The sequence below is a fragment of the Carettochelys insculpta genome, chromosome 9, assembly GCF_033958435.1.
Source record: "Carettochelys insculpta isolate YL-2023 chromosome 9, ASM3395843v1, whole genome shotgun sequence".
Taxonomy (NCBI): Eukaryota; Metazoa; Chordata; order Testudines; family Carettochelyidae; genus Carettochelys; species Carettochelys insculpta.
In genome coordinates this window covers 52,456,342-52,482,011 of record NC_134145.1, presented here as the reverse complement: position 1 = coordinate 52,482,011, position 25,670 = coordinate 52,456,342, and the positions used below count along the sequence as shown (strand labels likewise).

Sequence of the window (25,670 nt, the reverse complement as noted above, 5' to 3'; positions counted from 1 at the left end):
TTTGCAAGAAAAAAAGCAGTGTAGATGGTGGTCTTTTGCAAATTAACCCCATCTTTGAAAAGACCATTCTTACTATTTTATTTCAGGAAGAAGAGTTCTTTCGAAGATGGGATGTACTTTCAAAAGAGCTCCATCTACACTGTTTTTTTTCCTTTCGAGAAAATCTCTTCTGAAAAGAGATTATGCAAATGAAGCCTGAGATATGTAAATCAGTGCCTCATTTGCATTTTCTATTTCCCTCATTTGAATTCCACTTTCAAAAGAGGAATGCAAGTGTAGACACAGACATCCACCTTTTAGCTTTTATTGCATTTGTTTATTATTATTCTTTGCTGAAGCTGGCAATGTAACAGAGCATGAAGTTACGCTATTCACTCTGCAACAATGAGACAAGAGGAATTAATGGACTTCAGACCGATAAGAAGCAATTTTTTTTCTCATTTAACAGATAATAGAGAGAACGTTTCACAAAGAAAAACTGCTAATCAAGGAAAATGCTAGTTTTGAACCAAATGGTTTCATTCTGCAAACCATTTGCCACCCAAGAATATTCACAGAAGATTATTCTACTACATTCATACTTCTTGTCAACAATCACACCTCATACGACAAGGTGGCAGAAATGGTGCTTTATCCTCACCGTCCTGGTTGGAAAACACTTTATATAACATACAATCAACAGTATACAATATGCATTTCATCTGAGCACATAATTAGGCTACAATTTAATTTCAATCCAATTTTGTTTCAGGAAGAAGGATTCTTTTGAAGATGGGGTTTACTTTTGAAAGAGCTGCGTCTACACTGCTTTTCTTTTGAAAGAAGAATATGCAAATGAGGCACCAGATATGTAAATATATGCCTTATTTGCATTTTGATTTCCCTCATTTGCATTCATCTTTCAAAAGAGGAATGCAGGTGTAGATACAGCCCCTTTGTTTGGGGGAATGTCAAAGGCAGAAATGGCATCTCAAGGCCAGATTTTTAAGAAGTATTTAGGTGCCTCTCTTCTAAGTAAAGCGATGAAAGCTGGACAGCTAAATACTTTTTAAAATCTGCCCCCAAACGCTTCACCCCCATTGAGTTTCAATGGTATTTAGGCAGGATGACACTATTTTTGCACTTCTTCTGCCACAAAATAGAAAAATCAATGCTGAAAGTCTGACACACTTGATTTCTCAGGATACATGGGCACCTCTCCCAATATCAGCTGCAGCTCTGCCAAGCTGCATTCACTAATTCTGACAGCATTCAATATACTACTTCCAATACAGTGAATGCAAGTGGAGAGCCTGTGGCAAAATGTCTGTATTCAGATCTGCAGAACACAAAACAAACAAGGCTCTCCAGTGTGGGGGAAGTGGACAGAGCCACAGCTCCACCCCGTCTAATGCCGCTGAAGCAGCCTCAGGGTGGAGAAAGTGTTTCATTTTGCAGTTGACCTAAGCCGTGCCCTGGTAGTTCACCAGGGAAAGGAGGGTGGAACGAAGGAACTGCTTTTCAGAGATGAGCACTCCGAGACACACTGCCTGAGACTTGGTTGGTATAATTTATGAATCATTCACAGTTAAAGTAACGAGGATTCAAATCTACAAATTGAGGCAGTTTTACTGAAATCCCTACATGGGAGTTTGGGCAACTGATATGTTCAAAGTTTTAAAAATGTTGTCCTAAACATGCTGGAAATACCTAGTTGAACAAATTGGTGTAGGCAGTTGCACAGAGTTTCAAGCATATTTTTTGAGGATCATTCCTAATTAAAATAAAATATATGTGCATCTTCGTATTTGTATCAGAGTTGGGCATCTGTGATACTGTCAGAATGATTTTCCTGCAATTTTTTTAAATCTCTTTAGCCCTGAGTCCATTAATTCATATATTAAAATGTTGGAACAGAAGCATATATTATGCAAACACTAGAAAGTCACCTTCCATTCTATTATTTTTCTGGGAATACAGCTAGACAAAAAGCTCCACCATTTCTCCCTCCACATCCTCAAAAATGTGAGAAAATTACAACAGTTATAGTTTTGCAAATGTAATTAAATAGGTGAAAATTGGCAAAAAATGTGAAGTTTATAGAATTTATAGTCAGAATTTCATGTCTCTATTCATCTGAAATTATCAGTAGACCTCTATACCCAGATAACTGTAAGCCATTCAACAGACCAAGCAGGCTAAGGAATTATATTTTGCCAAGATTCACAGGTGTCCAATGTAGAGAATGTCTTTGTAATACTTCCCCCACCCCCCAGCATTTCAGGACACTAATCTCTATTCACTAGATATAAAAACTTGCTTTATTTAAAGAAAGAGTCTATTTTGATTTCTCACGTTAATTCAAGTCCAAGTTGCAGCAACAATTATACATCCTCTCAAGCACAGATGCAGAAATTCTACATAGACTTCCTTTTAAATATTCATGGCTGGAAACCTGGCCCTCTTAATTCTACAATTTAAAGCTGAGGAGGATTCTCTGGCATTTCTAAATCCTTAGTTATCTCCTTACAACAAATAAAATAATGCTTCTCTCATTATGCTTCTGTCATTATCCAAATGGAGTGCACATGTGTAGCCTGAATACTGCACAGGGTGGAATCTTATATGAAAAAAGTGAATAATCTCATGCTGCCTTCAGGGTTTATTGGATCACATAGATTGGACTCAGCAAGACAAAAATGATAATCAAGTATATTGCAACATCCTGAAGTGGAATGAAACAGGAGAAAGCAATACTGCCTTCCAAACTGCTAAGTTTCCCTCTAGTCTGGGTTTCACTGACATTGTGTATAAAATTATTGCATATAATACAGTCAACAGGCTACCTACCTATTTCACAGTACAGGAGGAAACTCTCAAAAGCTATACTCTCCGATTTGGCTACATCCATGGTCTGGCAGGACCACAGATGTTTTTGGACCACAGAGTCCTGGTGAAGGGCTGGTGGCTGGGAGCCCGGCCAGGCCAGCAGCAAGTGAGCCAGTGGCTGAGCTCCTGGCCAGGCCAGCAGCAAAGGGGCTGGCAGCCCTACTGGAGCTGGTGGCTGAGAGCTGGGTGAGCTGGTACGGCAGCAAGCTGGCAGGGCCAGGAATCCAGTGTGGCAGTGGGGCTGGGAGATGGTTAGGGCTGGGAACCAAGTGGGCAGGCAAGGCCAGGAGCCCAGCAGTGCCATGAGCTTGGAAAGTGGAAAGGGAAGAGCCAGCAACTGAGCCAGGAGATGTTCTGAGTCAGGGGTGGAGGGAAGGGGCAGAAGTAGGGAGCAGAACTGAGCGCCCCAATCCAGCAATCTCCCTGGTCTGGGACTGGTCATGTTGCAAGAGTGCTGGAAGAGAGAGGTGCAACCTGCACCTCAGCTATATTTGTGCCATCTATTTGGTGTATATTTAGACTTTAATCTACCCATCACTCAAGGAATAATGTAAACTAATGCTCTTTTAGGCAGATAATACAATGATGAAAGCAGTCCCAATGTACAACTCTAAGTTTCCAGCTCAAATTAGAAAAAAACATTATTTTTTAGTTTTTTTCTATATCAAGGAAATAATGCCAAAAAGAATGTATGGAACAAACTCTCATTTTTCAAGGTCCTGCTGTTTTCTTAGGTCACACTGTGAAATACTGGGATTTCTAATTTTGTGAATTGCTCTGGGAATTATGTCTTCAGTCTGGACACTAATGGAGGATTTAAAAATATGACTTACACTATTTATTGATGTTTTCCTTAGATATAGAATAAGAAATGAAGCCGACCAAAGCAGCTATGCTTAACATTTCTACCTGGGTCATTGCATAAGTATGTTATGGATTGTAAACTTGAGGCCTTCTCAGAGTACGAGGACACTGGAATGAGTTTAAAATGATGCAAAAAATGAGCATTTGTGGTTCCAGATATCTGTCTGACTGCAGTGAAACCATTTCTGTGACACACAACCTGACTAGGAGCTGATTTTGACAGAAATTCTTCAGAAGATATATGGTTAAAGACTCAGATAATCAAATAAATAAACAAAGAAATAAATATTCTTTTTAACAAAGGAAAAAATGAAACCTTTTTATTTTGACAAAAGAACACATGAAAACATTTTTGTTTACTTCAAAAATTTGTCTGAAAAAATTGGAATAAGAAATGTTACTCTTTTTCTTCCTCTACATGTAAATTTAATGTATATTGTTATGACCTCAGGCCGAACCAAATGCACAATCTTGCTGTGGACTGAGCAAGAAGATTCTTCCAGATGTATTTCAGATTTTGTTTATTTGTTGGCTTAAGTACTGTATCTTGTTTTTTGATAGAAGTCAGTCATAAAAGATAATAAATGAGACTATAAGAATTGTCTGACTTGGTGACCAGAACACCTGCTTAATATTCATCCTCTCTGCTTCTAAATAAAAGCCACTAGATAACTATATCTACAGTTGGGTCTTTCTCCTGCCACATGAACAAGAACAAATTGTCTTCTGTACTCCAGTAGCTGATTTGTTTCATCATTTCCATCAGTTCTCTTTAATACCAATCTAGTTTGTTAATTATGTCCAATTTTAGGACTTATCATAAGCATATACTCAGAGAAACAGAGATGTCATGTTCTGAATCTGATTTCTCACATTCTTAGTAGACAACTAGAAAAAATGTTTAGTCACAGAAAAGTGAGGATATGGGGCCCTAGGTTATAAATTCCATTTTATTTCCTGTCCTGTTTTCTGCCAAGAGGCCATGTTGCCATCGCCTTCAGTGATGTGAAGGTCCAAGCCAGAGATGAGGGCATACATAGATGTCTTAGATAATTTTCTTCATTCCTTTTGACCTGTAGGTAGCACTCAGAGCTGGAAGATGTGAAGACCCCTCTTTAACTTCAAAACACTGGTCAAACTGCAACTGTGGAAAAAGGAAACAGGACAGAAATGGATTCTTGTTTTCACTTCAGATATGGTTTTAAGGCATTGGCCTCCTTTCACTTAGTTATGGAAGGCAAATAGAACTTCAGTTGCATCTCCATTGTTCTGAAACCTTTCTATTTCCATCCTATCAAAAAGACAGTAAAAGAGATTTAGGAAGAACTTCACTGTATAGCACGTCTTCTTCTCATACTTCCTGGCATTACTATGGCACCTTTCCAAGATAATGGAAGTCTGGGAAGAAACTCCTGCAAGCCTAATCTTCCTATTGGAAGGGATACACCTTTGCCTCCATTCTGCCTATTGATAACCTTCTGAAGGTAGTGAAGAGAAAGACTTCTGAGTGAAGATAGTATCTACCAAATGACAGTTGACTTTTTCCACAACATTGTGCAAAAGAGACAGATGATAGTATGGTTTTATCTCCTGAGATACTTATTTGCATCTGAACTCTTCACATACAGAGCAGGATAATGATTTCTCATATAGAATTATAACACTTCAAGGAAGGAAATGGTTGCATTAATAGTTCTACTATCAATAAAATGAAAAACCATCCTTACTCAGGTTATGTAGTGGCCTACTCTGGAAATAGACTCAGTGTAATCAATGATATTATTTGTGAATGATCAGTGAAAGAGGTAAGCTGTTGAGTGTGCTATTCAGTATTGTTTATGCAAATAGGATCTAGTTTATCTTTTTCAGTCCTTCACTAGGCAGGTACATTATAGAGCATTTTGCAATTTATATTTTAATTGCATATTTATTTTAAAAAAATCAAGTAGTTTCTTATGTTCTGTATATGGAACTTCAGCAGCAGACTTTTTTGGTATTTTTGTTCACAGATGAAGCTAACCTTGAGATTATCCATACAATTACATACCATAATGTTGGCTAAAATGACATTTTCAAAGCCATCAGGTATGCTTGTCTGCCTGTTGTACATTCCTTCCATCACTTTTCTTTGTTCTCATAATGGGAAGAAATCTTGGAGGATATATTATATACCATAATTGGAGAATCTGTTACATACTGTACACTCTTTAATGCTCTTGGTTTGTATGAGGTAAAATAGCTAATCCATAAAATGAAATGGCAAACTTTGAAGACAGTGCAATGGAACATCAAGAAACTGAATCCCATTTAGATAGTTTCTTGATTTGTCTGGGTCATACCTTCCAGACGGGAAACACTGCTGCATCAGCTATAAATGAATTAGAATTTATGATGGAATGAATTTGTTGTTTTCCATGTGCCAGAAGGAAGGTCAGGTTTTTATGGGGAAAAGAGAAAATAAAGATGAAAGGATGATAGTTTCAAAGGCAACGTGGTAGTACTTTTAAAATAAATCTTCAGTTCAAAAAGTGAAACTCGGCATCAGGAGGGATGGATCTAGCCATACCCCAGATTAATCTAATGACAAAGGTTCCGTCATTGGACTGTGACCCAATACACAGCTCAGAAGATTTGACTTTAGTGTCAGTTGTCCAGTATGAAAAGCTAACACTTTAGTTTTCCAGTGAGGTAATAATGTAATTGTATGTGGTATAAGATAGGACTAGAAGCAACTTGTTAGTGTGTATCTAATACCCACATCAATGCATATATCACAGCATTCTTTTATGATGATTAAATCAAAAAGTCCCGTGTGGGTTGTCCCCTGGTGTGCTGCTCATGCCACTGACATCCACATTCTTGCTATCTGGGCTCCCCATCACCCTGTTCTGCTGGGCCAGATTCTTTGGTCTCCTGCAGACAAGGCACCCAGAATTGGGTCTACCACCCCCCACTGCAGAGCAAAACAGATACTGAACCAGTTCTGATCTAGGAGGACACAGCTATAAGGGCTCAGCATCCAGGAAACCAACCCCAAATGGGACCAAAACATCATATAAATCTGTCTTACTGTGTGTAAAATTTTACAGAGAGAAAACTTATAAGGATGCCTGGCCACTTTTTAGCAATAAAATAGAGATATATACAGTAATTGCTGCCCCCCCCCCAATATATACCAGGTAACAATTATTTATATTGCGTTTGATAATAAACAAAAGTATTTTGATTAAATATAAAAATTTGGATTTAAATGGTTGTAAGAGAAAAGTCACAACAAAGTAAATTACGAAAAAATGAACAAAAAATTCCTGCGACTTCTAATCCACTAAGAAACCAGTTACATGCAACTTCTTACCCTAAACCACTATTCTTATCAGGTAAGGAGCTTCAAATCAGAGTTGATTTTTATTTTGACTTTGTTCCCCAGCTTCTTCTAAGGCATTTATGTCCCCTTTGGGTCAGCCAGGCAGTTTCAAAGGCCAGCAGCAGACAAAACTCAGATGGCTTCCCATTGCTTAAACAGACTTCCCCGCAGGGCAGGAACCCTTTGCACTACGTCCCACATACCCATGGAAAAATACAGGTTCAAGATGGATTCCTGTATCAAGTAGCATGGTTAAGTCTTTCTAGGATCAACCACAGCTTGGGCTTTTAAGACAAACACAATCATGCAGAAGTTGTCAGTTTGAGTATTGAGTCTTTAAGTACCAGAGAAACATAAATTGCTCCAATCAGCACATTTAAAACTATAAACAGATCCATACCTCATACTTCTAATGTCACATGTAAGAATGAGATGCACAAAGAGTAAGATGCACAGATTCAACAGTAAAATTGACATATTACATGAGCTGTTTTGCAGAAGGCATATTCAAGTTATGGATATTCATATCCATAATCCATTTTTCATAAAGCATGGATGGGGCCTACGACACCCTTCACTGAAGAATTGACTACATTTTGAGTAAGAGCCTAGAATAACCTGTTCTGACAGGTATGATTTGACAAGGAGAAATCTTTGTCAAAATGACAGGTATTGTCTGAAACGTGGGCATGCATGACAATGCTTTCTGCCCCCAACTTTAACCTTTATCTCCTTTTTCTTCCTCCATTCACGTCAAAGCTCTGTAGTTCACCATTAGACAATTGTTCCCATACACAAAGCATATTTGTATAAATTTCTTAAAATAGCACAACATGAGGATCAGAGAATTATTTAAATTACAGTAGCACCTACCAAACCTGACTGAGATCAGGGTCCTGTTATGCTAGATATCATTATCCCTATTTCACATAGGGGAACTGAGGCAGGGAAAGGACACGTCTGGCAGAGCTAGGAAGTGAATTCAGAGTTTTTGAGTCCTAGTCTAGTGCTTGAATGTCTAGATCATTGCCCCTCTTTCTAGGTCTCTTTTTGTCATGGCTTGTTTAGTAACCTACACAGCAAATAAGCTGAACTGCCTGTTTCGATGAGGTATATTTTGTGGGGCTTGCATGATTTTGAGACAGACACAACCTCAGTTTTGCATTCCATCTTTTCTTAGGCCTGAATAGCAAGACCCTGTAACCACCTCAGCAAATGTCCTGGATTTTGCACTGTTCTGGTGGAAATTTAGTTTAAAAACAGTAAAGCATTCATTTAATTAAAACTATGATTTCCTTAATTAAATATGTTGAATTTATTTTATGGTGGCCACACATTTGCAATGTTCAGTAGAGATATTTTCAGTGTTGTCAATGCCTAACTGAATCATAATTGTTATCATGAGGAAATTTAGAGGTTTGGGCAGCAGGATGGGTGACGAGCAGAGCTTTTGTCATCCCACTGGAACTGTAGAATAAACATATTCTTCACAGCAGCTTCAGAATGCAGCTGAAAGAGGTACAGCTGCACTGGAATTGAGAGGACAAAGTGTGGCCCAGCAAAGGCAAGCCTTAGCCCTCTAAATCCTGAACTGTGCAGGAGAGAGGTCTGTCCTCTGGGGATGCTTGGATCTGTGCAGCCTCCTTCCTCCCCACAGCCATGTTGCTTTTGGGAAAGAAACTGCATGACAGAGACAACCAGAGACTGAAGTCAGCAGTCCAAGCAAGGAATTTTGGACAATGATGATGTCAGATGAGCACTTTCTGCAGTTTTCACTGTGGGTATTCTCTCCCCTGTGTTGACTGGCTATTTGTTGTACCCCTCCTGCACATTCTCTTCCTTTGTCTTTCCATCTGACAAACACCCTCTGACCTGATTCTACTGAAAGGATTAAATAACAGTAATAAAAATCCCTACCCCAAAATCATAGCACTGACATGAAATTTACAATCGGTCACTCTATTTGTATACAATACACTTCTTCCTTATCCTGTGTCCTGTTTTACCTATTTAGATTGTAACCACTATGCATTTGATAGCCTCTGGCTACGTCTTCACTACCACTGAGATCAACGCTCCAGAGATAGATGCATCAGGTTTCAATTTAGTGTGTCTAGTGAGGTCCCACTAAATCAACTGTAGATTGCCTTCTAGTCGAACCCCATAATCTATCCCAGACTAGAAAATCTGACAAGAGTGTGACTCTCCAATCGACTCAGCATGGTGCATGTACCAAAGTAAATCAACTTCAGGTATGTTGACTTCAGCTACATTATTCACATAGCTGGGTTTTCAGCTTTTTATCTAAGAAAAGTTCCATTAATCTGAAGTATAACAGGTGATCACACAAAAGATATATAAATCCTGTTGAAATCCTAAGAAGTAGCAGGCCAGATTATCAGTTGTGAAATAGTATTACTGTGCTGAAGTCAAAATAATTTTGTCAGTTTACAATAGTTAAGGCTATGAGGAGTACTGTGGCACCTTCAAAACTAAGGGTAGGTCTACACAGCAAAGTTACATTGAAATAACTATGCTGAAGTCTACACAATGAAACTGTTATTTGAAAAGTTTGATATAGTGATGGTCTTATTTCAAAATTGGTAAACCTCATTTGATGAGGAATAGCACCTATTTTAAAATAAGCCATAGTGTGTCCAATGGCTTTAGTTTGAAATAGGCTGTACGTACATAGATGCTGCAATTGAAAACAGCTAAGTGCTATTTTGAGAGGCTTTTATGTGTGTGTGTTTGTGTGTGTATTTTTTCAAAATAAGCTATTTTAGAATAGCTATTCCAGAATAATTTACACTGGAATAAGGTTCCTGTGTAGACATACCCTAAAGCTACAGTTACTGAGGTTTCTATTTTGGGATACATGAGATACTCCATGGCCAAGGCTATTTCACATATGGTATTTTATTCCTGATACCCGTTGTTGTGAGAAGGATAGAAGGAAGTTCGAAATAGGCACTTATTTCAGACCTTGGTGCCATGTGGCTGGCACCAAATTCGAAATAAGTTACCTCAAAATGACTTACACAATTTGTGCAAAAGCTTATTTGGGCATAAGATTTTGTGGGTAAATACCCACTTTGGCTGAGGCAATCAATATATCATATCATATCTGTTTTAACTAACTCTAATCTCCAGGCCAATTAAAGGTATCACCACAAAGGTTACAAGTATGTTTCCTTGGAGAAATTTCCATGGAGACTTTCTATTGTATTAAATAAATCAAATAAATTGTATTAAATAAAAGCCTCACACAGCCAAACTGACCTTCATTTTATCTTTCATCCTTTCAACTAAGTATTGCATGCAGATTTCTAATGTGCACTTGATGAGTGAGGTAGGTAACTTTGATGTGTATTGAAAGTTCTCTTTTACCTTTTAAACCTGTAAACCCATTTTAATTCCCACATGCAATATCTTAATAAAGTGGATCAAAGAAAACTTTTTCCTTTTTGTTGTTCAAAGATATGTGTAACAGACACTTTTTCCTTCATTCCTAGGGCAATTTGTATTTGTTGTGTATTCTGTTCTAGAAACAAAGGAATTTGGTAATAAAAGAAATAAAAAAAGTATTAACTTTTAATATATTTTGTTTTTTTAGATGTTCTTCCAGAGCAGCACTTGATGAAGCTCTGTAGAGTGTGACCAGATGTCTCAATTTTATAGGGATAATACTGACATTTGGGGCTTTTTCTCATGCAGATGCTTATTTTTCCTCACCCCCTGCCCCAATTTTTCATTCTTGCTGTCTGGTCACCCTGTTTCAACGCCAGTCCATTCAATGAAAAGGGCTTTTGCTTGCTTCTTCTGTTTTGGTCTAAAGTAATGGTCAGTTGCTGTTTTCCTTCAGCTTAGTGATCTGCTGAATAAGGCTTTTTCATATGACAGGTTCTATAAATACCCTGTAAAAAGAAAAGGCCATCAATAGTGATTCAGTATCCTCTTCTGCATATTAAGATTTACTTTTTTGCTGGGAAACTTTATTCCTTGGTAATCTTGTAACCAGTGCACTAATCAACAATATTTTTAGTGATGTTTTCTAAGGTAAGAGTAATTAAATCTCAAACTTGTGTGTATCAGCAAGTTATGTAGTATTGCAATATGTCCCAGTTGTAGGGTCTCAGCCCAACTTTGAAGTATCCAGGGTCTGTGCATTAAGAAAAGCAGAGTACAAAACATTCTTTGCCAATCTGCTGATGATCTATGATAAAGTCCATTGCTCAGATTTCCCATGTCTGTTTTGCAAGTGTGTAATGAGGAGCGGAAGAAGAAAGGAGCCCCTTCACTCTATTTTGCTTCTACCATCAACCTAAAGAGATGTTAGATGAAAATATAAAATAACCTATTAAGATTTCAGTGCAACACTATTTTATGTCAGAAAAATTCCGAACAATGACGTGGAAGAACCCAAAACCAGAGGCGGGGGGCGGAGAATCTGCTTTGTAATGGCAAGAAGCACATCTTACCTCACCTTACTTAAGGATGGCTACTTCTAGGCTCAGGTTGCATGTTTTTGTACAGAGCTCTCTAGCCTGCAAGCAGGACCAGACGTGCTCCTTAGCATTTAGGGACAGACTAAAATATACATTTTTGAATATGCTACACTTGTAACTACCTTCGAGGCAGATAAGCACAACTAGGGTATATCTACGCAGCAGCATTATTCTGAAATAAGCTATTCTGGAAGAGATATTACTTTGAAACAACTCTGTTGCACACAAAATGCATTTTGAAATAATGCTCAGCTATTTTGAAATACAGTGTCAATACACAATAGGCCCTATTTTGAAACTGAGCCATCAGATGCATTATGGCTGGTTGTGAAATAGGTTCTGTTCCCTGTCTTAAGAGCACTTATTACATAATAGCTATTTTGGAATAGGCACTATTATCCACGTAATTAGGTTTACCAATTTCAAAATAAGCCAACCACTATTTCAAAATTGTTTCAAATAATGGTTGCATTGTGTAAATGCTAGAAATGTTATTTTGAAATAATCAATGTTATTTAATGATGGAACTCAAACTCTGCTCCTTCTGTTATATTGCTGGGGTACAAATATCCAAAAGGGAACAGAATGAAATGATGAGAAGAAAGCTGCATGGCTCTTTCTCCTTACATAGCAGCCAATAGAACTTTTGCTTCCTGGGACTCATGCTTTGAGGCACGTGTTCACTCTCCCTAACACTAAGCTGCACCTTGTGGACAGTGAACCCTGTTTCCCACACTAAAGGAGTCCTACATGTGGATGCACATGTTTTGGACAGGGTCTTCAAATTTATGGCTGAGACTATACAATAGATCAACAATGTGATTTATTTCTAAACTCTTTCAGAAAGAATAGCAAAATAGCTTGCTTGTTTTTCACACCTGGCTTTCAAGTTGCAGTGAATGTTGTGATAATGGGATAGAATTTTGCCCATTACATGCAACTGGAATAGATCCTAAGCTAGTGTTCATTGGACTAGCTTCTCTTACTTTGGAGGAGTCAATTCAATTTGCAGTAGGTGAGGATCAGGCCCAATGTTTTTTAGGTGCCTCTGCTACAAATTACAACATAAGATTAAACACAGACTTCAAAAATTCAAATACTGATGTTCTACCAATAAGGTGTGCTTCCCTGTACAAATTTTCTACATATATTTTTAAAACTGAAATTCATATTTACTCAAGCTGTTTAATTGTGCATTGCAATCTTTGCAATAGATTTCCATTTTGCTAACGTGACAAAATTATAATCTTTTTTTTTTGCTTAACTGCTATATTTACATTTTTCCCTTTGTCATATTTTATCCTTTTATTAGATGACAAATTATGCTATTCAGATTTGGCACAAAATAATGGCTTTTTATTAGAAAAAATTAAATTACTTACAAACTAGGTGATTGCAGCTCACGTCCATGATGTAATATTCTGTACCTCATGCATCCACTCAAACAAATTGCATGATAGCCTTGGAGTCATCATAAATGACATAGAAGTGTTAGCTGAAGTATTTACTACCTAGATATTTTCAAGCTGATTGCTACTTTGACATTCAATGTTACACGGGGATTGGGTACCAGGTCCCTTATCTTTGTTTTAATGAAGACATAGTCTTTTCCTTTAATGCTTCCTATAGTCAGAACACACTCTTTGTTATGGATCACTGTATTCTCTCATTGAAGTTAACAGAACCACTGCCCAAGCAGCCAAAGCAAGTTTGGACCTTTAATGTCAAGGGACTTAGTACCTGAACTCATCAGCCAATACCAGCGCTGGAAGTCCCATTTATGCCAAGAAAGAAGATTGGTGTTTCATGTTCCTATGATTTGCAGGTGCCCAGACTACAGCTATTAGAATATAAAAGGAGGTGTTGGTGCTATGATAATCCATAAAGACGAGCAGTGACAAAAAATGATTAGTCACCTTGGTGAGGAGCGAACTACAATGTCCTGTCATAAGTATTTCAAAGCTGACCCTGTTAAACATGGGCCATTTTCCCAAATAGGCCAAATTACCACAATGTTAAATTTGCATCAGTCAAATATTTTAGTTTCAGCTACAGCCCACATGGATTATCTGGAACAATAACATTTGGACCAGCATCCTAAAGTGGAACAAGGTTCAGAACCTGTGCTCCAGTTGGTGCTCCTCTGTACATTTCACTTTATCTGTGAAAGATGCTGCTACACCTAATAATTTCAAGTAACTATCAGTCTCACCCCATGCACCTATATGTATAAGACTTACAAGCTTCCATACACAGGCCAGTTTAAAACTCTTTCTCAACTCACAGTCCTTCTTTATACATGATTATCTTCCTACGAAAGCTCTCTGTCCACTGCAGCTAGTGTTTTGATACACAACATATTTTGCCATCTGCAGCATTGCTGTATCTTTGTGTTATATCAACTGTAGCAAGAGCTGGCCACCTAGTGGAATTCAAACTAACGCTGGCCCTGGTGCCAAGTCAATGAAAGAAAACACAAGAAATGGGTATGTGATGTCATATGATTCTTAAGGCAAATGTAACTGGTAATGTGTGAAAGCATTTTAGTGGTCATCCTTGACCCATTTGAAACAGCAGACCCCAAAGCCCTTGCAGAGGGTGTCTCATTCTGTGACATTTCACAGAAAATTATGAAATATTCTTTCATATTGTAACTTTTTCTTAACATGCTGCGAATGATTTGGATAATATCTATATTATAAAAGCTCATGCCTGTTACTTCTACAGTTATGATAACTTTTTATAAAATTCCAACTATCAAATCATAAGGAAATCTAACTTGTTTTCACATTCAATGTAAAGTGTCACTGTATCACTCACCAGATGGAAAACCCTTTGTCAAGGAGTCTCATGATATGTCTGAGAGGAAAAAGACTCTACACTATGATAAACCCTTTCCACAAAACTGTCTTAGAATGTATACTATATAACAAGTAGTAGCCAAGAAAAGCAATGATAAAGAAAGAAATGACACACAATACATTGGCAATTTGTTTACTTATCAGCGTATAACTAATTTCAGTACAATTGCCTGATGATAGCTCCACAAAAGCATTTCTCATGGGTGTGTTAAACATATTGGACTCTAGCCAATCACACTTGAGCACCAAAATATCTTACTGAAATGAAGTTCTTGGTGTGCAAGGAAGGCAGGTCCTAGTTTACACACTTCTACCTTTTGTTTACCTCAACTTTTCTATTTCTATATTACTAGTTAACTTGTTTATTTTCCTGAAATGATTTACCAAGAGTTGACACAACTGCTATGCAGAAAACAAACTTTTTTCTGACACTTCATCTTGCAGCAACAGGGATAGGGAAGTACATTATCCCACACCTCTCTACTGCGTGATTCTTACACCATCCTCGGTAGGGCAACCATATCTCTCTGTCCCAAATACGGGACCAGGAGATATGTGGCAGATGGGCAGCTCCTCCCAGCTCCACTAAGCCCCAGGGAGCTGGGAAGGAGCCGGCAGCTGTTAGCCCTCCTGGGGAACCCCAGGGAAGCCACAGTCCCCAGAGCTTGGGAAGCAGCAGCCCCTGGCCCTCCCCCAGAGTCCTGGGGAAGTGTCAGTCCCTAGCACTCCCCCAGACCCCCGGGGAAGTATCAGGTACACAGCAGCTGCCCACACTCCCCCTGCTTCCCTGAGGATTGGATAAGTGACTCCAGCCAGCAGCTGCACCTGCAGCAGCTGAAAAGGTCAATGGGAGAGTGCCCATACATGAGACAATTCGTCCCTTTTTAAAAATAAGTAGGGAAACATTTTTGGATCCAAACACAGGAGGGATGATCACCCTCTTTCTCTGAAACATTTGCAACTTGTCACCAATGGCTACAGGATAATGGACCAGAAGTACATGAGCTCTGATCTAGTCCGGCAACTCTTATGTTACTGTTTGATTTCGCATATTTATTCCCAAAAGTCTTTCTGTTGCTGAAATTAGCCTAGAAAATGAACTTCACTAATGAAGCAAATGCTTCTTTACTGACTTAGAGGATTTTAAAAGGTAAGAATAAATGACATCTAAACATTGTATAAAAAGCTTACTATTGACTTGCATAGTACATCTTAATGCAATTCTAATAACTGCATCATTAAATCGGACATTGAAATAATACCCTTTTTAACTTAAATTTACCTTAAAATCTAGAAAAAAAATCCAAAATTAGAAAAGAATTTACACTGAGAAGAGAGTGAAAATGGGATATTGTCCTTCGGTTTATGCTGAATCAGTTGTGACAGTATACAGAAGTATGAGGATTGTTACTTTTTTCTCATTATAATGTATTCTTTCTATGTTACGCTGCTTATAGTTTCTAAATTGTGAGAAGATAGCTTCTGCCGCTCAGGAGTCAATTAATTTCTGTTAAGAATGTTGAGGAAAATATATAAAGCTATTTGGGTTTGAAGACTATAAAAGGAATTACTTTAAATTGCTTGATTCTTTGCTACAATCCAGGGCCAGGGGTGGGGAATCAATTTCAATTAACTTTCTTTTTTCTTTTTCTTTGTTCCCAAATGAGGCATAGTTTTGAAACTTAGCAAAATGTGTACTCCATGTTAGGAAACAAGATGTAGGCCAAGGAAAGAAACTTGTGCTTTGTTTTTTTTCACAAGGAAGTTTTATAATAAATATTTATAGCTATCTTTTCTAACACTGACACAAAGATTTCTCACATGATTGCATTTTGCAATTCCTGCACTTTGGTAGTATAATTAATGAGCTCTTTCTAAATATTTAGGATATTCCTCCTGGCTTTCTACATGAGAAAACAAAGTCTAATCTTTAATCTATATTGTTATAATGTTACAGTCTGCTCATTTTCAGTCTGCCGCTGTTCATTAGTAGGGGGGTGAAACCTTCTACTGTTGTATCACAGAATCGCAGGACTGGAGGAGACCTCAAGGGGTTATCAAGTGCGGTCACCTGCACTCATGGAAAGTCTAAGCATTATCTAGAACATCCCTGATTGGCATTTGTCTAACCTGCTCATAAAAATGTCCAGTGATTGAGATTCCATAACCTCCCTAGGCAATTTATTCTAATTGTTAATCTCTTCGACAATTAGACTTTTTTTTCCTAATGTCTAACCTAATCCTCCTGTGCTGCAATTGAATCCCATTGCTTCTTGTCCTATCATCAAAGGTAAAGAACAACAATGTTTCTTCCTCCTTCTTGCAAAAACCATTTCTGTACTTGAAAGTTATGTCCCCTCTCACTCTTCTCTTTTCCAAACTAAACAAACCTATATTTTAATCTTCCCTTAAAGGTCATGTTTAATGACCTTTAGTGATTTTTGTTACTCTTCTCCAGAGCTTTACAGCTTTGTCCACATTTTCCTGATCTGTGATACCCTGAACTGGACACAGGACTCTGGTTGAGATCTCACAAGCACCTCTAATCAACAGCATGGAAGAATCACTTCTTGTGTCTTATTTAGTTCCCCCAAGCTCTGCCCCTGCTCTTTCCCCTCATATTCCCTCTGCACCTCTTCCTCCTACTCTCTCCCCCATTTGAGGTTTCCAGGGCAATTTTACAGGGAGGCTTGGGACTACTAGGAGGAGTCATGCCACCCTTGCACTCACCATGGCAGCCAGAAGTGGAATGACTGGCCTTCAGCTCACTGTACTCCACAATCCCAGCTTGCACAATGGGAATGGGATAGGGCACTCCACTTCCAACCACAGCAATGAAACACAGCCACCCAGCTGGGAGGTATCTGGCAGGCATCTGGATTGCTCAGCTTCCCACAGCTCCCACCACCACAGGCAAATCCCTCAAGCTGCTTTAGGCCCTGCACCATCCCACCAAAGTGCAGAGCCTGGGAAGTCTTCCATGAACTGATATATGGCTGGGATGGCTTTGACTCAATTATAGGTTGTTCCTGCATAAGACTTGCAAGAAGGACCTGATCAAATAATTGTAGCAGTCAGTGAAAGTCCTTCCATTGACTTCCTGAGGCACTAGCTGCAGGATAAAGAGTAGAATGAGTGTGTGTGGGTGGTGGTGGTGGTGAGGTGGGGAAGCAAGCCAGAAGATACAATCCTTTGGAAAACCCAGGGAAAATGGTCATCTGAATCAGGAAAAGATAGAATTCCAAGTTATCACTGATGAGCTACACCTGGGAAGCAGAGTCTTGTTACTGGTACATTACAAACACAGTTATGTTCTTTTCTTACAACAGGGAAACTTGGTTCATTTGGTTTTGTGCCAGTAGGAAATTACTGTTAAACATACTCTCTTTTTAATCAATTTAAAAATATTCTCCCTCAGAATATAAAGACATGAGAAAGTTAGCTCAATTGACTTTTTTTTTTGTTTTTTGTTTGTTTTTTCCTGTTCTTATTCCCACTAATAGTCTGATATGGGGAGGTATTCAATGGTGCTATTGCACATTTGTCGCATTAATATAGAAGCAGAGCACCTTGCAAAAATTCTTACTGTTAGTTATGGTAGTCTTGTTTTTAAGGAATCTCCCTCGGTCACTGGGAAAAGATAGTTTCCTGCATGGCTCAGATTGAACCATGTCTCAGGTACAGAGTTCACAATAAAAGTCATAAGCAACCAACACATTTGTTTATTTATTACGTAACCATTCTACCTGCAATCCTTTCTAAACAACAGATGAATCCAAGATAAATAAAAATGTCATATTACAAATGCAAGATCACTAAATCACAAAACATAGTTGTCCTAAACGAGTATGCCAGAAGTGGGGAAAAAGAACTGGGATTCTACTGCATCAAGCTGAGCAAGAAGAAAATATAATGTTCCTGTCTCTCCTTCTGCAGTAGGTGAGTGGCTGGATAGTGTTCCCCTGAAGACAGAAGGAAATAGCCTCATCTTCATTTTCAATAGCTTATGGCTGTTGGGCTGAGCTGAAAGGAGCAACACCTTTGCCATTCTATCAAATGTAGGAGCCCTAGAAATATGGGGTCTGTTTCAATATCTGGTCCCATGATCTTTTGTAGGAATTGGGTCAAGGCCATTATGCTTGCTGAGTATAGCAGCAGGTACCATGTCTCTAGGTAACCCCAACGCACTGTGTCTCTTAAGACAATTCTTACTCACAGACTGAGATGCAGCCCTTGACTCTAATCCCACATCAGTGTCATTCCAATAATTTTGGTAGAGCTGTTCCTCCTGAACATAATGTGAATGAGAGGGAAACCAAAGAATACATAGCTCACTTACATCTTAGAAATATGGATTTCATCAGTTTGGCCTCTGACGTACCATTCTCTCTTTCTGTGTTGCTAGGAAGGACAAACACAACCCCACCTCCACGCTTGTCTCCCACTCTTCCCCATCATTCATTTCAGTGTGCCACATCTTGAAATGGAAAGGAGAGCTCCAGCTCTAGGGATCTTATTAAAATAGTTCCAGCTTAAATGAGGGACAGATTTTACCTCAGTGGTGATGTGTGCACAGGTCACATGTTACACTGAGTTGTGGATTCCAAAAGTACATGGGAATACTCCCCTGTAGTCTGTGTTTTACTTTTCTTATTGTGGCATTATATTTGGGAAGGTCTGAACAGTACAATATTAATGACTTGATGACTCAAAAGCATTGCCTTGCTATTATGTCTTAAAAGCCACACACTGTACACATTTGCATACCTGTACTCTTAAGCAGGCTTCATTCTCAAAACAGTGTCCTGAGTATGTCAAGTTTTCACAGCATTTCTTACCTCTGCCTTGGCAAGCTGATGAGTGGCTGTTTATGGCACCTCTTACTGAGGCTAAAGAGCTTGTACACAATTTTCTGTGCCTTAAGGAAAAGTTGTTTCATGTTGCTTTCCAGTTGCTCATAGCGACGCTGAAAATTAGAATCCATTGTCCACAAATGCATAATGGTAGATGTGTTGAGGAAATAGTTCATGGGCAGCCTTTTCATAAAGAACTTGAATTCATCTGAAAAATGGCAAGATTCAATGTTTTGTAATTACGTATCTATGGTTATTTTTGGACACAAACTAAGTCACATTTTGCTGCAAAATGCATCATTTTAAAATATAAAAGTTGCATTAGCAATGAAGACTATATGACAATGATGCAATAATAGAAAATTACATAAATATTAAATTATAATTAATAAATACACATTAGCTGTATTCTTCAATTCTGTAACAAAGTTGCCTTTGTGTAAACAATAATCAGGCCTATGTATATTCAAATGTAGGACCTGGTTTTACAAACATGTCACTACACTATTTTACTGAGATGAGGTATGGAGATGGATAGCCAGTGATTAAGGCACTACCCTTAGACAAGAAATGTTTGAATCCAAAGCCTTGTTTTACCACAGACTTTCTGTGTCACCTTGGGAAAGTTACTTAGGGCCAGATCATTAACACCAATAGATACCTATTTGAAAATTAACTTTCAAAAATCCCGCTGTATGCTTATCTACCTTTTTAAGAAAGAATCCTTTTAAAAACCTGACTCTTTAGCGGTCTCAACTTCATTTCTCTTTCTCTAAAAGGATAATAGAATTTTCTTATGCCTCAAGAGTATTGTAATGATAAATACATTGAAGAGTGAAAGGTACAAACACTCCTAATGCTACAAAAACACCTGACAGTCGATACATTAAAATCCTCCAGACCATGCCCTCTGATAAGGAATGGGATAACTCCCCACAAAAAGTATTAAGTTCATGTGTTGGAGTGGTAAAGGGCTATCATCTTTTGTGAGTTTCCTCTTCATGTCTGTTTCATGGGGAAGAAGAAAATGTAACAAACCTCTGCATTGCTCCTTTGATTTCTTAGTCTTTTAAGCAGAATGTTCACGTAATAATTTTAAATCACACTGAAAAAAAATCTTTCTACTTATCCCTGGTATTTTGAATGCCGATTCCTAGCTATAAATAGTACACAGTTGATTTAGCTAATTTTGAGTTTGGAGACTTACTGGAACCTTTGCAGACTGTTTCACAATTCCACTGTGCAAAGAAACTCTATGCCATGCCAATATGAGAGGTGAATCAGGCACAAGGGGTTATTACTGGTGCAATAGACCAGAATCTGACACTGTCATGTAAATTCCATATATTCTGCTTCTAGTAAAGCTGAAAATACCATGAAATATCATTCCAAATGAAAGGTCCTACTCTTGATAAATTCGACAGCAGCTGAACTGTGTCCCCTAGTGTATGTCAAATTATCTCTTCTAAACTGTTCTTTGACAAAATCTTGCAGTATTCACCCTTTTATTCAGTACAGTAACACAACACAGAAGTATTGTGGGGTGGATAACTCTGGCCAAGTGCATAACTGAGTCTGAATTGAGGAACTTTGTTCCTCTTACATGGGTCTGTGAGTGGCACTCTCATATCCCACAGGTTCAGAGCCATATAATAAAAAAAATTGAACAGGGACAGGAGGAAGCATGTCACTCAGAAACAAAGTGCAATATTGAAGTCAAACATGTTAACTTTAGATATTTCAGCACTTAGTACTATACACAAGGTCATCATTTCCCCAAGTCATTAACTTGCCCTTTGCTATTTAAGTGTGGATTTATCTTGGTGTTATCTAGGGAAAGAAAAAAAGAATAAAGTATCTCTTCTCTTCTGCCTCCTCTTTGATCTGTATTAGTGTTTAAATTAGTATACATATGGTCTGTAGTATTGAGACAGGAGGATATAGATCCTCCCACAACTAAAGAACTATCCCCTCAGTTAAGGAGGATGAACCACTAAGTCCTGACTACTGGGGAGAAAACAGGAATAGACTGAGGTTGAAAGTATGAAGCAGCCAAACACAGAACCATGGAAAACACCCACCACTGCTCAAGACCATCCAAAGAATGAATCGGTCACTCATCAGAAGAACTCTATCCAGAGACATAAGCAGACAAGGGACCTGAAATAGGCTCCACAGTTCCAGACTACCTTTCACTTCCCATCCAGCTTCAACTTCCTGGATGGAAGGGTAGCCAGAAATCTTAGCCAGTCATAGGAAGAATTTGAAGGGGAGGTCCTGCAACTTTGATGGGGGCTACAAAGAGAATGTGAAAATAGCAGGAGATGTAGGGAAGAAATTTGCTCAAGAGCGAGAATATGTACAACACAAAGGGTAGGTGCAACGTGATAGTTGAATAAGGTGGCAGCGATTCATGCTTTAAATTAAAAAAGAAATTGGAGGGCAGCTGCTGATAAACTTAATTCACAGTAAAGGCAGCTCTGTAGACAAACGTACATCCCATTATATTTCTTTGTTAAATTATAAAAGGATAAAGCATCTTAACAACAATTTCAGTGCTCTGTTTTGTCACTTCTCAAAACATTGACACGTGTCTAAGAAAATGCTCTAAATAAGTAGAGAAAAGTGCTGAATAAAAACAGACAAAATGTGTGCAAAGGTTGGAATGTGCACTTATGCACTTTCTTTGTTTTCAGTTGATTGACAGTATTATCTTTAAGTATTGTCAAAAACATCTGTCCTTACTACATTTTGACATTAGAAGCAAGCAGTCCTGTACCACCTTCAAGACTAACAAATCAGTAGGTCATGAGCTTTTGTTCATAAGCCCCACTTCTTCAGATTTTCAGTTTGGAGTGGATAATAAGAATCATGGGTTTAGATAGCAGGGGAAGGAAGGAAGCAGAGAAAGATCAAGGGTGGGAGTTACCTGCCATTAGTAGGACCTGTGGAAGAAGTAAATTAAGTAGGATGTGTGCCGTTCCTGCAAATATCAAAGGTGAGGAAATTGCCTTTGTAATGTGGAAGATAATTGAGATCTCTGTTAAGCCTGAGGTTAAATGTGTCAAACTTGCAAATGAATTCCAGGTCAGATGTTTCCCTCTGTAATCTTATGATAAAATCCTGTTGTAGAAGAATGGCTTCTTTCAAATCCTTCATTGAATGTCCAGAGAGGTTAGAATGTTCAACTATAGGTTTACGTGTATTCCAGTTCTTGATGTTGGATTTATGTCAATTTACCCTTTGGTGCAGAGATGGTCCATTTAATCCAGTGCATATGGCAGAGGGACATTGCTGTCACATGGTAGCATATATCACATCAGTGATTGTGCATGTGTATGAGCCACTTATGGTGTGGCTGACATAGTTATGTCCAATAATGGTTTAACATAGATATGTGGACAGAGCTGGCAAAGGGGTTTGTTGCAGGCATAGGTCCCTGGGTTAGTGTTTCTGTGGCATATTGTGTGGCTGCTGGTGAGTATTTTCTTGAGGTTGGACGGCTGTCATCTTTGTCTTATCTCTTGGCTGGCTGATTAGCTCAGCAGTGAACCTCACTATGGGGGATGTCCTGCTCTGACACCATACAATATAGTGCAATCACTGAATTTAAAATGAGTTAGGAAGATTCAGTTGGTCCTTAATCTTGTCCTGGGTCAACTGGAGCAACCACTGAGATCTCAGTGAAGACAGACTTTGAGCTATGTCAGAGATCAGGGCAATTCAGCAGGAATATCCAAGTGGGACTGGACTTCCAAATTCAGTCCTTCCATGTGGTAGTGGTTATGGCAGCATCCATCTTTGAACAGAGATCCCGTGAAGATGGGCATCATACCCAAGCATTTGGGATCTTCCTGCATGGCAAATACCGGATATCCTCTGGATACTAAAAGGATAGCGTATATGTCAGTTATGTAGTACGACAAAAGATTTTGTAGATTCAAATGGCTGTTTAAGGAGCCATAAGCCAATTATCTTCTCCCTGACATTGGGAGCATGTCATGTTTGGCATGAACTCAAGTGCACAACATAATACTAATTGCCAGTTTGTTAATGGTAAGTGAGAAGATACATTCCAGATGTTCTTGTCAGCTCAGGCAGTCTGTAATCAGGTTGCTGCATGTTATCTTTCACCACTATAGGATTCCAGAAAAAAAAAAAACTCTGATCTGATCAGGAGGCTTTTGGTCTTCTGCTCAGTGCATCAATGAAAGGTCACTTTTACAAAGTTGTCTCTTCCATCCAGCATGGAAGGGTATTTCTGTATGTGAGCATATCAAAACTTCTGATGACTGATTCCTGGCAGATGTAAAAGATTCAAATGATTTGTGGCCCATGTGCTCTAATGGCTTTGACTGTGGCCTCATATTTATCCAGGGTGACTCAATTCTCTATTCTTTCTGTCGAACTCAGAATCCACCTTGGATTTGGCACTCATGACTGGGCTTCTCTACTTCATCTTCAACTGATTGTTGTCTCACCCTCATGGAACACTTCCTAAAGGTTATTGTAACACTAGAGATTTTTGTCCACAAAACACATGGAGTAACTATACTCAAAATATTTTGTTGACAGTGTTGACAAAACCCAGCACTTTTGCCTGCTCCAAAACTTTGAGACATAATGCTGCTGTTGACAGATTTCTGTCAACAAAACAGCCGTGTAAATGCCCCCGGGGGCCTCTCTCAAAAGACAGGGCATCCGCAACAAAGGGCAGCCCTGTCTGCTGTGCTTCCGGGTGTTTTGTGAAGAGGGCATCCAGGCAGTCTGGCTGCTCTACTGACAGAGTGGATCTCTCTTCCGATTTTCTTTTGTGTGTATGTGTGATCTGTCAACAGAGGTTTTGTTGGGAAGACTCTCCCCATGGTGAATTCTGTAGACAGATAACTGTAGTGTAACCATACTAGAAAAGGAATGGGCTGGACATGAAGGAGGGATTTGAATGAAGAAGGGACTTAGAATAAATGTTAAAAAATCATAGGATCAAGTTATTTGGTAAGATGTGTCCACTTTATGCAGCTCAGGAGTAGGTGGATTCATGCCAGAAGTATAGGGTGACAAACCATCCCATATTTGGGATGCCAAAAAAGCATCCCACTTATTGTTTAAAAGGGATGAATTATCCCATATTTAGTTCCTTGAATGCTGGGGGTGGGAGTGTCCACAGCCACTGCTTTCCTGCATCTCTGCACTGGGACCACTCATAGCCAGCAATCTCCTGGGGCTGAGGGGGCAAGGAGAGTGGAGAGCACCAGCTTCCTGGGGCTTAGGGCAGCTAAGAGGAGCTGCCCCTCCCCACCTTAGCTCCCTGTTCTGTATTTGAGACAGGGAGATACGGTTGCCCCACATAAATAGCCAGTGGGAAACTCCCTCCTGAGCATCACCTGGTCCGGGCAACGGTTCTGCTGGGAGCTCCTCCCCCAGCCCTACCTAAAGAAGAGAGCTGAAGACAGCAGCATAATTCTGGGAAAACAGCAGTGCTTAAAGAGGTGGCTGATTTCACAGCTGAAGTAGGTCATGAGGGAAAAGTCACAGAAGAGGATAGTGAATTAATTGATTGATTCCAGAAAGGTGGTTCCTGTGTAAGAGTCCATGTGGAAGAAAATGTGGAGGTGGTTGTGAAAGAGGATGAGAAACTGAGTTTTCAAGACTGATGTCATTGATGGAGTGGAGGGGACTTCGTAAGAGGGAGAAGCTAAGAGGAGAATAGCCTTGAAGAACTAAAGTATGAACCTTGAGTTTTCTCTTCTTCAGATGTTTAGTTGCCTTTTACTTGGGATAATAATGATTTACTTAAGTATTTTTCCTTCTCCTAGAAAACATTTGTTTGCACCATCTGACACTTATGGAAACAAAAATGAAGAAGCCACTTTAATGGGAACCGTCCTTCCAGCGAATTATGGACCAGTTTGACTCACCTCAGTCCCCAGAAAAATCATGGAGGAGATCCTCAAGGAATCCATTTTGGAGCACCTTGAAGAGAGGAAAGTGATCAAGAGCAGTCAACATGGATTCACCAAGGGCAAGTCATGCCTCACCAATCTGCTTAGATTCTATGATGAGGTAACTGGCTCTGTGGACATGGGGAAGCCAATGGATGTGATATACCTTGACTTTAGGAACGCTTTTGATACAGTCCCCCACAATATTCTTGCCCAAAACTTAAGGAAGTACGGATTGGATACAGTAAGATGGATAGAAAACTGGCTTGATGGATGGGCCCAACGGGTAATGGTCAATGGCTCAGTGTCTGGTTGGCATTTGTTTCAAGTGTAGTGCCCCAGGGATAAGTTCTTCTGTCCAACATCTTTACTAATGGTCTGGATGAGGGGATGGATTGCGCCTACAGCAA

At 39.0% G+C, this 25,670-nt stretch overlaps 1 protein-coding gene across 2 annotated transcripts in view; it reads right to left on the bottom strand.

The window, feature by feature from the left end:
• The window catches only part of BRINP3 (BMP/retinoic acid inducible neural specific 3), a 250,327-nt gene that overhangs the window by 26,262 nt on the left and 198,395 nt on the right, over positions 1 to 25,670 (bottom strand). For both annotated transcript variants that reach the window (XM_075003055.1, XM_075003056.1), the window contains one exon: positions 19,304 to 19,526. In XM_075003055.1, coding sequence (XP_074859156.1) covers positions 19,304 to 19,526 — 223 coding nt within the window. The remainder of the gene's footprint in view (positions 1 to 19,303; positions 19,527 to 25,670) is intronic.